The following is a 14,523-nucleotide window of genomic DNA, read 5'->3' as shown; positions in this document are numbered from 1 at the left end:
TTGCATCCATGCACTTACTGTTTTTAGTTTACAATTTCTACGTTCGAGGACGTCCGACCAGGAACTCGCCTTGCGAGCCTCCTAAGAAGGTCGCTCAGTGGGCTGGCAACCACTTTCCAGCTGTCGGCAGGCCTGACAGCACCCCTGCATAGCAGCATATATTTAGAGCGAGCTACATCGGGCAAATGAATTCATCATCATTATCAGTATAGAAATCCCCATATAAAGTCAGACCCAAAAGTACAAAGCACATAATATTCCACTCCTTCTGCATCCCCTCGTCTCCGTGGCATGCTCCTGCCTCTCGTTCTTCAGTCCTCTCCAAGAGCTTCGGTTCTCAATTGATGATGTTGGCGTGTTGAATCGATAATTGTTGAGTGTCCTGACCATTCTCGGTGGTCGGTCTTGATGCTCGGTGGTGTATGCACAGCGTCTTCACAACCTATCCTATAGTCGCAAGGCCAATCTGTTCGTCAGTGTCCGGCTCCACTTCCACGTGCTGTAACTGACCAAGGAGGCCAGTTTGATGCATCATCGCAGCGGCATAGCGGGCCGCGCGCGGGTGAGATATGATTGCATCGTAGTCCGTAGTGTCTCCAAGATCGGTGCGAGCGACCTTGTAGAGCATAGTTCGCCGCAGATCGTTGTACAGCGGACACTGGAGCAGGACATGTCTCGGTGTTTGAGATCCCTGCTCACAGCTACAACGATACGATTCTCTTTCCTCGATCTTATACAGGAAGTGCCCTAAACCAATACGCATTGACCTCATTTGGATGAGAATCGAAGCGTACGGCTTGGACAGCCCCTCATATAGCTCCAAGGCCTTTCGCATGGGCGATTTTATCAGGCGCTTGGTCGGTTTGGCCGTCTTCTCCCTCTCCCATTGTCTCTTCCACCGTTCTTTGATACGCTGGCGGCCGCATGGTTTCGCCGAGGAGGCCAGCCGGACAAACTATTTCTTCGAGCCCGCACTCGCACCCTCAAGTGAATCCCCCGCGCCCGACAATGCGGCGGATTTTGCAGCCTCGTCTGCAAGTTCATTGCCAGGAACACCCACATGGGCTGGAATCCATCGAAGGTGTTCCCCGCGACCGAAGGACCGGTACGTGGTCACAAATGCAAGCGAGCACGTACTGGCCAGATGGTCGCTTCGGGTTCTGCAATGACTTGATTGTAGCTGGGCCGTCAGAGAAGATCACCATTTCCCTGAATTTGTCCTCATTTGCCTGATTCCGTCGGTCTGCCAGTTGCCCCAATGCCATCTCAATGCCCGTGAGCTCGGCCACATTCACATTTGATCTTCACCGCGGATGCACCCACGAGTCCTGCGTATCCACTGCCATCAGTGAAGATACGATGGATCGCTCCGTCGGCAAGTGCGGCGTCCAATTCATTGCTGTCATGGGTCTGGATGGCGGTTTCTGCATCCTCCATGACACATTTGATGCGTGTCTCCCACAGGGGGGGCGAATGATGTCCTTGATTCCCAGGGCACATCCCGTCCCATCAACGGTGCCAATGGGCCGTCCTTCTTCTACTTCATAGCCTCCAGCGGTGTCAAGCCTCCAAGGCGCATATTCTTTGGTTTCCGTTCTCATTTTAGCAATAATCCCTTCGGGTACGGCCCAGGGCACTCTCGTTTGGCTTCTGATTGCTATTTCCTTAATAGTTTGTTGCATCAGTAGGTTGATTGGTGTGAGGAATAACTCAATGTCGAGGGCTGCAGCCGACGTGCTTTTGAAAGCCCCGCTGATCATCAGCGCAACGCGCTTCTGGATCCTTGTAAACCCCTTGGTCTCCCGGCGTTATGCAGGGATGAGATACCAGGCCTAGCAGCCTAGAGCACGAAGGTTGGAAACGTTGGGTTGACGGCTATGCAATGCTTCGTATGGTGTCATTTCTATCTTCGAATGCCACAGACGGTTAAGTGTGTAGTTGACGCCGTGAATGAGTTCACCTCACAGATACCGTGGCAGCTGGTGCTCGGTGAGCACCGCAACAAGTGGTTTGACGAGCCAGCAGTTCTTGATCTCGGAGATGCCATTCAATTGGTGAGCCTACGGCGGTGTGGCATCCCAGGTCGTCCCCTTTGATTTAAGGTAGGATTGCAATGGACCATTAAATTCGTTAGCCTAATCACCATGCACAGACTTGACTTGGTAGCCAATCTGGGTGAGTAGATAGCTTTCCACGACCTGGTAGCACTTGACGACGTCCGTATGGGCCTTCATAAGGAAGATCCAGCAGAAACGAGACGCCTCGTCGGTGATAGACATAAAGTATGTCTCGCCTTCCTTGCTAGCAATGGAGATGGGTCCCCAGACGTCAATGTGCAGAGAGTCGCTTGGTCGCACGCGGATGGATTTGTTGGTAACGTACGGAAGTTGATGACCCTTGCCAGCAAGGCATGGGGGACAGGGAGACTTGAGAGCAGATCCCTTGATCAACTTGATGCCCTCCGCGAAGCCAGGCATGCGGCGAACGCGTTGCTCACCTGCGTGGCAGAAACGACGATGTGCGAGGTCCATAGAGATAGGTTTCACCTCCTTAGGCATAGCGCGAACCACTGAAGCCGTGGCGGAGGTTTTTAAAGCTGCGGAAGCGTAGAAAGTCTCTAGTTGATGTTTTGAATCAGTTCACAACCAGTAGAGATCGTTGTCGGCGTCTCCATAGCCAACGGCCTATCCGGCCGGTGAGGTTAGGATTGCATGATCCGATAGCGTACATGTGATGCCATCGTCGCAGAACATGGTACGACACAAGATAAGGGAGCTGTCGAGGTATTCAGCGTACCAGACGTTCTTCAGAATGATAGGACAAATGACCTGATCGTCCTTTCCGATCGTGGTAAGTCGGGTGGTGCCAAGGCCTTATGTGTAGAAGCGCTTGCCGTTGGCAGCCTTCACAGGGACTCTGCAAGGTGAATACTCGACAAAAGCGTGATAATTGGGCATCATATGGTATGAAGCGCCCGAATCAAGCATCCAGCGAAGTGGGTTGATGCTTGCATTCGCGGTTGAAAGGGTGGAGATATCGATCTCTAGCGTATTGGCCTGTGGAGGAGTCGGTTTGTCCAATAGCTTGTTAAATGCCATGATGTCCTCCATTGACACGATAGAATCGACCCGTACGGTCGCAGTGTTGATGAAAATATCCTCAGGGCTTTGTGGAAGCTCTGCGGTCGTATTTGCCGTACTGGTTCCCTTATTGAAGGACTTGCCAGCATTTGCGGGATTGAGGAAGCAGTGCTCAGAAGAATGTGCCGACTTTCTATCACGGTAAGTGCAGAACTATTTGCTTCGTCCACCACCCCCCTGATTGTTCGTTTGTTGATCCTGCTGAGCTTGTTGACCTTGCTGGCGACCAGATTGGTTAATTTGTTGTTTCTGTTGGCCACTGGACTGCTGGGAGGACTGCTGAGAGGCCTAGGACTGCTGCTGCTGCTGCTGCTGGCCACCCTGTTGGCCGCCCCTTCTTAGTAGTATTAGAAGAAAGGGTAGGGTGCTACTTGATATTGTTATAGCGCTGGTCTTCCGCGGTGCCAAAGTCAGCAAAGACGTTCTCCATAAGTCTGTCATCCTTTAGGTCGAATTTGTGGACGCCCTGAAGCCATACAATAGTATCAGGGTAGTTACCCACAGCCCGGACGAACATGGAGTATTGGATGGCTATAGAAAGAGACTCTTCGCCTAGGGCTTCATCTACTTCCACGTAGGCTCGCTGCCAGTTAGCAATGAACTGAGCGCTTTGGTGACCTGCTTTGTAGACGGTAGACTCGAGTTTGGCCCACTTGGTGGCGATGGTCTGCTGTGTGGGACGACCGTACAGCTATTCAATGATCCTAAAGGCTTCGTATGCGTCTTCAGTCTGTTTGACATGCTGAATGGGGTCATAGTCGAGACAGGAGATAAAGATGTCCAGCACAGTGTACATGAGAGCTTCCCACTCTTCAAGTTCCTTGTTGGGTTCATCAAAATGGACTCGAACGAACTTAAGAAGCTCGTCCTCGGTGATAGAATTAGGCAATATGGTAGCAGGCTCATCACCGTCTGTGTCATGAGTGCGAGGGCTTGTGCCCAAATATGTGGTACGTGGTTGACGCCGATGCTCACGCAATACCCTTTCGTTATTTTCCCTAGCGATATGATCACGTATGGTGCGCTCGCGTGGGGTAGGACGATGGGAAGTGAATTCAGCACGATGCTCACCGATGAGAATCTCCCAGTGGCGTACGCTGCGAGACTTGAGTGCTCGCTTGAGCTTGAACAGCCAGTTTGAGTAGTTTTGGGAGCCCTAAAGCTTGCCCACGCGGTCAGCGATCTTGCCGTAGTCGTCAGTAGCCATTTTTGCCATAGAGAGATGCAAGAGGGATCGGATGAAGATACCTAAATAAAGGACTTGGATGGAAAATGGATGAAAAAAATGCCTCTGATTGAGGTCGTTTGTTGACGAAAGCCCTCACTCGACACTCGCGGCGGCGAGGTCGGCGACGGCGAGGTGAAAGCACTGGTGAGGAGTGTTGGACTATAGTTAAACAGTCTCAACAGAGCAGAGAGCTCATAACCTATGAAGAAGGAAGGAGGAAAAGAGAGAGATGTAGATTCTAGAGATAGAAGCTATGGAACTAGATCTATTATGGAGGCTGAGGCAAGGATGCGGTGAAGAGGGGCAGAATCTCATTCGCTGCGAATAGTATACAACCAATCAACGATGTCTGAAGCTCTGTTTTTGTATTACCCCTGAGTCTGGCCATTTATAGTTAGGGCATTCTAGATTACATATGTAATAAATATGACGGATAATTGTATCTCCGTTCCACCGCGGTATTCGTACGGACAGAATACCTTAGGCGTAAGCAACAGCTTCTACATAAGGATAGACATAGGGAAATCATCTACCCAATTCATTCCAGTTGTCACTATACTCCTTGATTCATAATGCCGTATTAAGTACAGTCCATACGGCCTTAGTCGGGAAAACTGTACGGCCTCATTTAGGATTGTTGCATTCAGGATTGCCCGTACGGCCTCACCGTCTCACCCGGGACATTTGCGATCTCCCTTAGGACGACCTCTGCTACGTGCTGCTTGTGTGTGTGGTCCGTTGGTTGTTGTTGTTGTTGTTGTCCGGTCTGCATTGTCAGACAGCCATCGAGCCATCCCCACTTCAATATGAAGTACTTTTGGATGGCCTAATGACCTTCATTTTCTTGAGGTGTTCTATACTTCTTTTCCATCCCTAACCCCGGCCCAACTAGAACAGTCGATGGAGCGAGATGACGCCAAAATAAAAGATTTGAACATGCCTGATCCTCCAGCGGAGTAGTTTGGCACTAAAGAAGTATAGAGTTCTACATTTATTAGCTTTTGGTCCTCGAGGATTGATAGCAGGCAGTCGCTCCTTCTCTTTGGGCAACTGCCTGCTCCCTCCTGTAAACTTGCCGCAGATAGTGTCTTTTCTCGCTTCCATCCTCGCTATCCCCATCTCGGCCATCACTAGGACGGGCGGCTGCAAACACACACACTAACCATGTCATCCGGAAATGTGAACTTGATCGAGGGTAAGAAAAGACCAGCTCTTGAGCAGGCCGGCGGGATTCAGAAAAAGCCAATGACTAATCCGAACACCAACCCACAAGAAATGGTAGAGTCCATTTCGTATCTCCCTCTCTTCGCATGAAAGATTTAACTAATTCACTTGTACTACAGCGTGACACCCAGATCGCTTACCACAGTTCAGTTGAGGATAAGGAAAACCCTCTTGACGCCTGTGTGAACAAAATGGTCAGGGAGGCGCCGTTGCTGCGCTACGATGCTGAGCAGAGAATAGCCGCTAACGAAGGCGGCTTCGGCCTTCTTGCGGAACTCCGTGAAATGAACGACAAGATCAATAGACTCGAATCTCATGGCCAGAAACTCGAATCTCATTGCCAGAAACTCGAATCTCATTGCCAGAAACTCGAATCTCATCGCCAGAGCCATCTGGACATCCGTCAAAGGGCCATTTCCACATGGGTGCGAGATGCGCTTAACAAAGACACAGAACGCCGGAAGGAGGACATCCGCCGACTGAACAAGGACATTATCCACGGCGGCGATGTGCGTTCCGATGCCATGGTAGTCACTGAGCGCTACAAGAAAAGCAGCACCGAATGGCAATATTTCCGTACTCTGTATGGCCTCACCCCGGACAATGTGAATGATCTCGGTATTGTCTACAAAATCCCATGATGCTCTTCTAATCGCTAATATGTTCTAGACCAACAGAAATGTTATCGATCTCTGCAGGCCTTGGATAGAGCGGCTTCTATCTTGCTCAAGAACGCTTTGACAAGCCTCCCTACTGAGGCGATGGGTAAGGAACGCGAGGATCTTGTCGCTATGCTGCTGGAGGAGAGATATGAAGAGTCTGAGAAGATGACCAGCACTTTTCTTGGCGGGAATAAGTCGTCTGTGGCTGAAGAGTATTTCTAGTCCTTCCAAAAAGCCAGATATTGCTATCCAATGAATCACATTCTAAGGAACAACCATCTTTTGATCACTTGTAGTCTTTCTTCTGACCAAAGCATCCTGACCACCAAGTGCGGAGGTAAGAGAGTCCAGAGAATCATAATCAACAATGGTTACTTTGATATGTGAGTCTAATTGACCTGATGCTACTGTTGGCGCAAGGGATGCCTTTGGCCCACCCAAAGAACATCATTTCTATATTTGCTTAATCCATGGCATGCTTATATAATGATGTTACTGAACAAAGCCGTTGTACAGATCAAACAAAATAGCGGTAAATCCGTTCACTTCAATGATACAATGCGGACGATGGCCGTCCTGCTAGATTTTACTTGCAAAAGGACTGGCAGGCCGATAGCTACCACCTGTACTTCTAGACGATGCCCAAGCTGCCTGTCATTCTTGCCGAGGGGTGACCAACCTACAGCTGTGACTTGAGGAATCCTCCGAAGAATTTGCCAATTTGAGGGTAGTCATTGATACTCACCATAGCGGAGACGTCTGTGGCAGGGAGTTAGTATGAATTATGGAACCGGATGTTGAAGAGAGCCACTCACATTGGTCGGGACGGACGATGATAAGGGCGCCTTGTAGTGGATCAATGCCCAAGAATTGATAAGCATGACCGTGGCCCTCGTTGTAGCTCTTGTCGTCGTAGTAGATTTTGTGTAAGTCTGATGCAGGTTAGAATATATCTAAAGTTTATCGAGACAAGAAGACTGACCTCTCGTCTGGTTTTGGCCGGTCACTGGATAGAAATGTTCCGGGATCTGTTCCAGTTCAACATCGTGACGTGTTCCATGTCCCACAACAATCGTTTCGATTAAGCTGTCGACATCTCGAGAGCTTGGCGTGAAGGTGTGGATTGGTCCCTGCGGCGAGGAAAGATATTCTCCGAGCTATAAGATTTATTAGAAATCATCTGACCTATTTGAAGAGAGTACAACTTACAGAATTCAATTTGCTCCGATTATCTGCGATGGTCAAATCTCCCGCAAAAACCATGATGCGCCATCGGCCATCGGATTTGAGGAACTTCATGAGTTGCTGAGGCTTGGAGTCGCAGAATCGGACAACTTGTGCGCTGGGTAGTCTCATGCCAACAACGACATTCGCAAGCTGAGTAGACTCTATGGATGCTGTGATTAGTGAGACTTCATATTTGGCTATCAGACCGGCAGTGTATTTGCCGGACTGAATGAAACCCCGTTGGAACTCGGCAGGGGTAGTTTTGGCCCCGGAAGAAAAGAGCTTAGAGAAATACCGGTCGAAATCAATTAGATCACTGGCTACCTTTTATCTCTCTAGGACATAGGTTTCTAGAAGAGATGGAGTGGCCAGGCCAGTCAAAACTTCGCCCAAATTCCAGCCAATGTTGTACCCGTCCTGCAAGCTGACATTCATTCCTTGACCAGCCTTGGGGGAATGGGTATGGCAGGCATCGCCAGCCAGGAAGACTCGATGATCTCTGTGGAAGCAGTCAGCCTGACGCTGACCGATGGAGTACGCTGACCACCATACGGTCTCGGCGAAGTCAACCTTGTATGGATGGAAGATAGCCTGCGCTTGTTCTTGTAGGCTCTCCAAGGTCACATCCTTAGGATTGATTCCCGGTGCAAGTTCGATATAGAAGCGCGTCAAGTTTATGTTCTCACCCTCGCGGGGGATGATCAGGATATTCCCAGCCTTTGAGCGAAGAGTGGACTTTTTGCGAATATCTGGGAAGTTTGTTCGGGGAACCATATCCATTACACCCCAGACGGCGTCGCTGCTATCACCGATCATTTTATAACCCAGCGCCTTGCGGACAACGCTGTGGGCACCATCGCACGCCTATATAACGTGTAAGAATTGAAAGAAGTGATCTTACAGCAGCACGAAATGTAGGTCATATTCTTCATGGTGCGAGGGAGAGAGCACAGCAGTTCAGTCTTAACTGACTGCAAATTTAAGGTGTTAAATGCAGCTAAAGCTTCAGAGACAGGATGCTGATGATTGAATTCCCCGTGGATGATTAATTGTGGCGTCTTCCAGTTCCCGGCATGTTGTGCAGGGTCCCATTTCCTCCACTCCTCTGGATTCAGCCAAGGTGGTCCGCCCAGCCCATGCAAAATCGAATGCTGTGTGCTGCTAGCTAGATGAGAGAGCAGATTGAAGGTGCCGTTATCTGAGATTACTGCTTTGAACCTGCGGCCCAAATTGTGGCCCTGTATCCAGTTGACCATGTAACCTCCGTAACCGAGACCGAGCGCCACCGCACGCTCAGTGTCGACGTACTCAAGGGACTGGCAGATATAATCAAACCCGTTTTCTAGGTCTGAGTACGGTTTTCCAGCCCATGAGCCGTGTACGGCATCAGTGAACTCATGCCCGTAGCCGGTACTTCCTGTGGGATTTGGTGCCACGACGATGTAGCCGTGCTCGGCGAAAAGCGCGAGATGGTAGCGCATGTCCCAGCTTTGTCTCCAGCTATCTTGTGGACCGTCATGGATGATATAGAGCAGGGGATACTTCTGCTTTGGATTGAAGTACGACGGCCTAATCACCCATGCATGGATCTGGCGCTGTTCGTCACCCAGAAACCATATTTGATCAACTTGTCTTTCTGTAAGACCAAAGGTCTCTTGACCGAGGGCTGATGGGAGTAAAGGGCGAGAGACTTGAGCCGGTAGATCTTGAATGATTAACTGTCTGCTGTGAACAAAGCTGTCGCAAGACACTAGAACCTGTTCTGCTTTCCCAGGTAGGGTTGTGACATCCAGAACCGAACCGAACGGGATCAGTCCGTCAAATAACTTCAAGTCGGCTGGAGTCGGCTGGTTCGGCCAAGACTTCAGGTTGAGCTGGTAGAGTACTTGACGTCCGTCTTGGTTGACCTGAATCAATAGGGATTCGGTAGAGGCAAATGAAATTGCCGATGGGCTAAGATTCCATTGTCCCTTGCCATCAGCGGACGCAAATATCTCTCTGCTTTCTCCTGTCTGAAAATTTGTCACTAGTACGATTCGGTTCTTGTCAGCAGCGTATCCGTCCTCCTTCTTGCATAACAGTGCTACGGTTCCACCCGCATTTATAGCGGGAGAGCAGATTGTACCTCCCAGGCCACGGTATCGCCAAGCATGGTAGTATTCATCTGTGGGAGGTGATCCAGCCCAGCCCATCATGAGACACAAGTAGCATGATGAGTTTGTATGTGTCGATGGATCAGACTCGAGGTCTTTGGCGACAAACGCAATATGATAAGTATCTTTGAAAAAGTCCAGAGAATCTTCGTCTATCGATCCGTCTAATTCGATGTCTCCGAGCTTGAAGTATTCCATCAAGTTCGTCATAGGTGTCATTGTATATTGACCCTCCGGAGTCTGTGATGGGCGCACGAGTTCCCCGAACCAGATCACGTTTTTGGGGCGATGAGCACTTTGCCCAGGGACTGTATTTTGGGGTTGGCTGGGGAAAGGGACATGAGTCCTATCAGTAGGATTGAAAAGCGTCCCATCTGGATTGGCTTGGCCAACAACTGCAAAAGATAAATCATCATCACAATCCTCCCTAAATGCAATAGATCCCACTTTGAGGTTCTGGACCGGCCCAGAAACAGTTCCCACGACGTAGTGGGCACTTCGGAGACGAGCATCCCTAACAACAAAGCGAGTGTATCCATTGTCCATGGCTTCCAGCCAGATGAGTTGTTCGCTGTGGCCGAGCCATCTGGGATAATTGGCATGAGGGTTGTCGGTGATAGCCTAGGATCGCGGTGAGTTTATCTCTCGCACACGAATCTGTGCAGACTCGCTGTGCGAGCGAAACGAATAATTTCGCTGTGTATACACCACGAGATTCCCGGATGCATCTGGGATAGGGGAACTGCATTTTGGTGCTTCGAGCACGGCCCTCCATGGATTTTTGCTCAGTCGGAGACACAGGGCAGCAGACGGATGGAACCTACTCGGGGGTCGACCTAATAGTACGCGTGGCCATAGTGATATCCAGTATCTGCTTTGTATGGTAGACACAGGCCTTGGTCCTACCGGGAACGGGGACGGGTCTCCTTTGCACTAGTGATACGGAGCTTCAGGCATCAATACGCACGAGAAATATATATCGAACAACGTGTGTGCGTTGGAATAGAGAGAGATAACCAAGATAAATACCAAGATACAGCTGCTTGGAGTCTCTGCCCTCGTGGCTTTAGGGGTCGGGATTCTTGGCGCCAAGGACCCCCGCTTTAATCCTGGATCTATATACAGTATGTATCTTAGAAGAGTCGTGACATGTATGGCACTAAATACTTTCAAGCCAATTTGCTTGATCGAGCTCCACTGAAATACAAAAAATCAAAGAACGAGCAGACTATGTTGCAGGGCGTGCGCGTTTGACGAATTAAATGAGATTCAGTGCAAAGTCAATTTACAGTGGAGTTAACAGCACCCGTCAAGTGGTGTCTGTATTCACATCCTCAACAACCTTGAACAAGTCTCAAGGGCATTTCCCGCGTATTTCTGTAGGAAAGTGGGCCATTATAACCACGCATGATTTCACCATCAACGCACCAATATTCGTGTGAGTTGTCCTATAAGATGAAGTCGTATCAACATAATCCATATGGCATATTGACTCGGCCCCATAAACCGCTAGCTTCTACACTCCTGACGCGCCCTGGGAAGCACAGGACATGTATGAACACCGGTAGCCTTCACAGAAAGGACGCATTCCCAATATGATTATGAAATGATGCCCATTGGATGTAGATGAAGAAGCTTGGCTGACAAAATATCTAGCAGAATCGCCTTCTTCTCGAAACCTCAAGTACGTGCGTCCTTGCATCAGGATTATAGTAGAATTTAGGATCAAAACAGAGATCGACCAATGAAATGAGACTAATTAGGGTGATGCTGCTTGCCGCCAATCAATGGCAGTCGCTTGGGATAACCTCATCTCGGGATCGCGGATAGCGATGAGATTGGCTACTTTCCGTTCACGATGGCGAATATCCGCCCCACAGGCGGAACCCTCAACATTGTGGTTTCAAACATATTCCAAAGATTTTGCCGGATGGCCTCAATCCCGGCTTCGTAAAAAAAAACCCCCACCCTAAGAAACCCCCGGCACCACCCACGCCATGTCTCAAGTCGTATATCTCACCGTTGAACCGGAGACAGTAGACAGGACCAAAAAGCAGTCTTGGATCCACCCACACTTGATCGAGAGCGTTGATCCTGTCAAAGGTCGTCAATTCCGTGCATGCCATCATATCCCGAAAGGCGCCTGTCTTCTCATCGACCTCCCCTATGCAGTGATTCCCGTTGTTGATGAGCCCGAGGTCAACGATCATCTTATTTGCAACAATCCCGCTTGTAATCGTCGAGCTCCTCGCGAAAAGGGCCGATATTCATGTCTGAATGCTTGCATGCAAGATGTGGTATGGTGCAGCAGCACCTGCAGAGACGCTGATAAGTCTCGACATGGCTTTGAATGCACATGGCTCAAGAAATACGCAGAGTCAATACGGAGCAAAAGAGGCGAATACGATTTTGGCATGCTCTGGCTGATTGTTCGTTTGCTTGCCTTCCGACATGTTGAATTGCAAAAGAATGCGCCTACCGGATCTAAGTCGCTCCCCAAACATAGCTGGGAAGCCATTGACTCGCTGTGCGGATCCTCCGGAACTTGGTCTCATGATCAGGTCAAGGTCTGGACAACTCTCGCGAAGAAGTATCTGAAGAACAGTCCGGCTCTACCCCACGGGTTAAATACGGATCGAATGCTTCATCTGATCTGCCAAGAGGAGGCAAACTCATTTGGTCTCTATCCCAGAGAAACGGGGCATTATCCTCCACCTAATCCTCCAATTGATAGAGGAGAACAGTTTGCTGCAGCCGTTTATCCCACTGCCGCAATTGCTAATCATTCATGCGTGCCAAATGTATGTCTTCCGACTCAACTTGTAGAACCGGAAATACTAATGCAGTCATAGATCATTCATAAACCTGACGACGAAGGCCGCATGGTCTTCACCGCATCTCGCGACATTTTTCCCGGCCAGGAATGCTGCATCTCCTACTTCGATTTGACGAAACACATAGAACTCGACTCACGCCGCGCACATCTTCGGAAATCATTCCGGTTTCTGTGTCGTTGTGATCGTTGCGTCTCCGAAGAGCCTACTGAAGAGGCTTCGGAGTGGTCCGCGATGCCACTAATGGACGACTCGATATAAAGTTCCGGCCTTTTGGAACTGCATCGTCTTATACGACTTCACTCTGATGCATTGCCGCAGATACGCGACATTTCCTTCCGATGCATGACCAGCGCCTTGAACATATCAATTTATGATTATATCTATATTGACAAATAAAGATTCACGGGTATGATGACAATCTTGCACCTGTGTAATGAGGCCTTTATTGCTTTGGGAAATTCGCATCAAGCCTTGAAAACATAGTCCACAATTTCAGTCATGATTTCAACATAGATTTGATTTAAATGAAACAACCCTGAGCCCGCCTATATAGGTCAATATATAGGCGGGTAGAAGAATATCAGCTTCTGTTCATGCCAGCTCGATAGCCACGAGTGCCCAGGTACTTCATGCGGTGTATGTAAAGTGAACTTAGCGCTAACGATCCCCTTTACTTGGTGGGCATTAATGATCGAATTATTATCATGGGTTAAATTGGTAGCAAAGATTGAATTGGTATCAAAGATGAGATGGAGAATTTTCCCGATGGGCTTCTAATATGTTCACGTAGAACATGCAGATATAATACACGAGTAAAGATAACCCACAAAAAAAAAGAACCAGAGGGTTTCCAGCTCTCAAGGACGCAATGCAAAGAATCAAACCAAGCTATTTCCACAACTCAGCTCGTCTGATGCAGCTCCAAAGACACAAGAGCCCCACCGCAGATAGCGAAAAGCCTTCCTGAATACACGATTCAGAGCAAGACAAGAAGATGGCACAACAAAAACAACCCAAACGCCTTCTATGCTCCCTCTATTCCAAATCGCCAAGCGCCACAGAAGATATACAAATCGAAGAAAAGCGGAAGTTGACATCGCATGTCTAAAGGTATGCAGTCGAACAGAACACCGCACTCAAACACCGAGCTTAATCCGACTCGGGCATTCTCATATAAGCATCGATAGCAGCACTGAATGCCGCAAAACCAGCGCAACCAAAGGCAGCCGCCTGCGGGCCGGCCTTGGCACCGAGGATACCACCGGTGACACAGCCCGCCGCGACACTGTTGGTCAAGTCGTTCTTCGCGCGGAGACCCTCAATACAGCATTCGGTGCCGGAGTAGAGCGCGCCGACGATACCGAAGTTCTTAGCGGAGGACCAGGAGCGGGAACCCATATCCTTGAATCCACGACGAACTTGCTCGCGCCAGGGGAGATCGGAGATCGCGCGACCTTGGGGGGTGAGGGGAGAGTCGTAAGACATCTAGGCGCAGGACGTTAGATTTCTCATGTGAAAGAATGGAGGATAAGATTAAGAGCTTACACTGGCCATGAAAAGACCAAAGGCACCTCCGAGACCGAACCCCATTGTACCGGAGATGACTGTCTTGACTGGACACGACTCCATACCAGCGGTCATCTGTTCGAAAGTTAGGAGATGCGCGTTTCGCGACGCGGGACTTGAAACCTACCATCTTCACCATGGCTGCCTCCTGCTCATTCATTCCTGCGGTCTGGTTGCCAGCACCGCCGAGGCCACTCATCGTCGGCATACCGGGGACACTCATGATGAATTAGGGCGCGTAAAAGGTCGAAAATAAAGGTGGTAGGAGAACGGCGTTCAAGTAATTTGAATCCGAGATGAGAGGACCTTTGAATAAGAAAAGGTAGGGTGGGTATCCCCTCGAAGAAATGCAAATTCGAGAAGCTCACGTCGAGGCTCGGAGATCTTGCGGAGGCGACTCACGCAAATTTATTTTTACGGCAACCCAAACCAGTCCACTGCGCCGTTTGTCACGTGATACTCCGGGAAATCATCGTCCTTCTATAG

General features: G+C 49.5%; 6 protein-coding genes across 6 annotated transcripts; 2 read left to right on the top strand and 4 right to left on the bottom strand.

Annotated features, from left to right (window-relative positions):
• Positions 1-2,135: 2,135 nt before the first annotated feature.
• On the bottom strand, positions 2,136-2,558 carry N7443_003597 (GAG-pre-integrase domain-containing protein; the record flags this gene model as incomplete). Its single annotated transcript, XM_056883653.1, has 1 exon — positions 2,136-2,558. One exon carries the CDS (start codon positions 2,556-2,558, stop codon positions 2,136-2,138), a length of 423 nt encoding a protein of 140 aa, XP_056741931.1.
• Positions 2,559-2,873: 315 nt separating this feature from the next.
• Positions 2,874-3,110, bottom strand: N7443_003596 (uncharacterized protein; the record flags this gene model as incomplete). Its single annotated transcript, XM_056883652.1, has 1 exon — positions 2,874-3,110. The coding sequence occupies one exon, from the start codon at positions 3,108-3,110 to the stop codon at positions 2,874-2,876; it is 237 nt and encodes a 78-aa protein (XP_056741930.1).
• Positions 3,111-5,532: 2,422 nt separating this feature from the next.
• Positions 5,533-6,476, top strand: N7443_003595 (uncharacterized protein; the record flags this gene model as incomplete). Its single annotated transcript, XM_056883651.1, has 3 exons — positions 5,533-5,646; positions 5,712-6,210; positions 6,262-6,476. The coding sequence occupies 3 exons, from the start codon at positions 5,533-5,535 to the stop codon at positions 6,474-6,476; spliced, it is 828 nt and encodes a 275-aa protein (XP_056741929.1).
• A 1,332-nt stretch (positions 6,477-7,808) lies between these two features.
• On the bottom strand, positions 7,809-10,180 carry N7443_003594 (alpha/beta hydrolase family protein; the record flags this gene model as incomplete). Its single annotated transcript, XM_056883650.1, has 2 exons — positions 7,809-8,325; positions 8,391-10,180. 2 exons carry the CDS (start codon positions 10,178-10,180, stop codon positions 7,809-7,811), a joined length of 2,307 nt encoding a protein of 768 aa, XP_056741928.1.
• Positions 10,181-11,631: 1,451 nt separating this feature from the next.
• On the top strand, positions 11,632-12,729 carry N7443_003593 (SET domain-containing protein; the record flags this gene model as incomplete). Its single annotated transcript, XM_056883649.1, has 2 exons — positions 11,632-12,435; positions 12,487-12,729. The coding sequence occupies 2 exons, from the start codon at positions 11,632-11,634 to the stop codon at positions 12,727-12,729; spliced, it is 1,047 nt and encodes a 348-aa protein (XP_056741927.1).
• Positions 12,730-13,620: 891 nt separating this feature from the next.
• Positions 13,621-14,260, bottom strand: N7443_003592 (translocation channel protein TIM22; the record flags this gene model as incomplete). The annotated part of the gene is made up of 3 exons (XM_056883648.1): positions 13,621-13,956; positions 14,017-14,112; positions 14,165-14,260. The coding sequence occupies 3 exons, from the start codon at positions 14,258-14,260 to the stop codon at positions 13,621-13,623; spliced, it is 528 nt and encodes a 175-aa protein (XP_056741926.1).
• Positions 14,261-14,523: the final 263 nt, after the last annotated feature.

This window comes from Penicillium atrosanguineum (genome assembly GCF_028827265.1).
Source record: "Penicillium atrosanguineum strain IBT 20685 chromosome Unknown utg000003l_segment0_segment0, whole genome shotgun sequence".
NCBI lineage: Eukaryota > Fungi > Ascomycota > Eurotiomycetes > Eurotiales > Aspergillaceae > Penicillium > Penicillium atrosanguineum.
The sequence above is the reverse complement of the archived record's forward strand: the minus strand, read 5'-3'. Positions and strand labels throughout refer to the sequence as shown.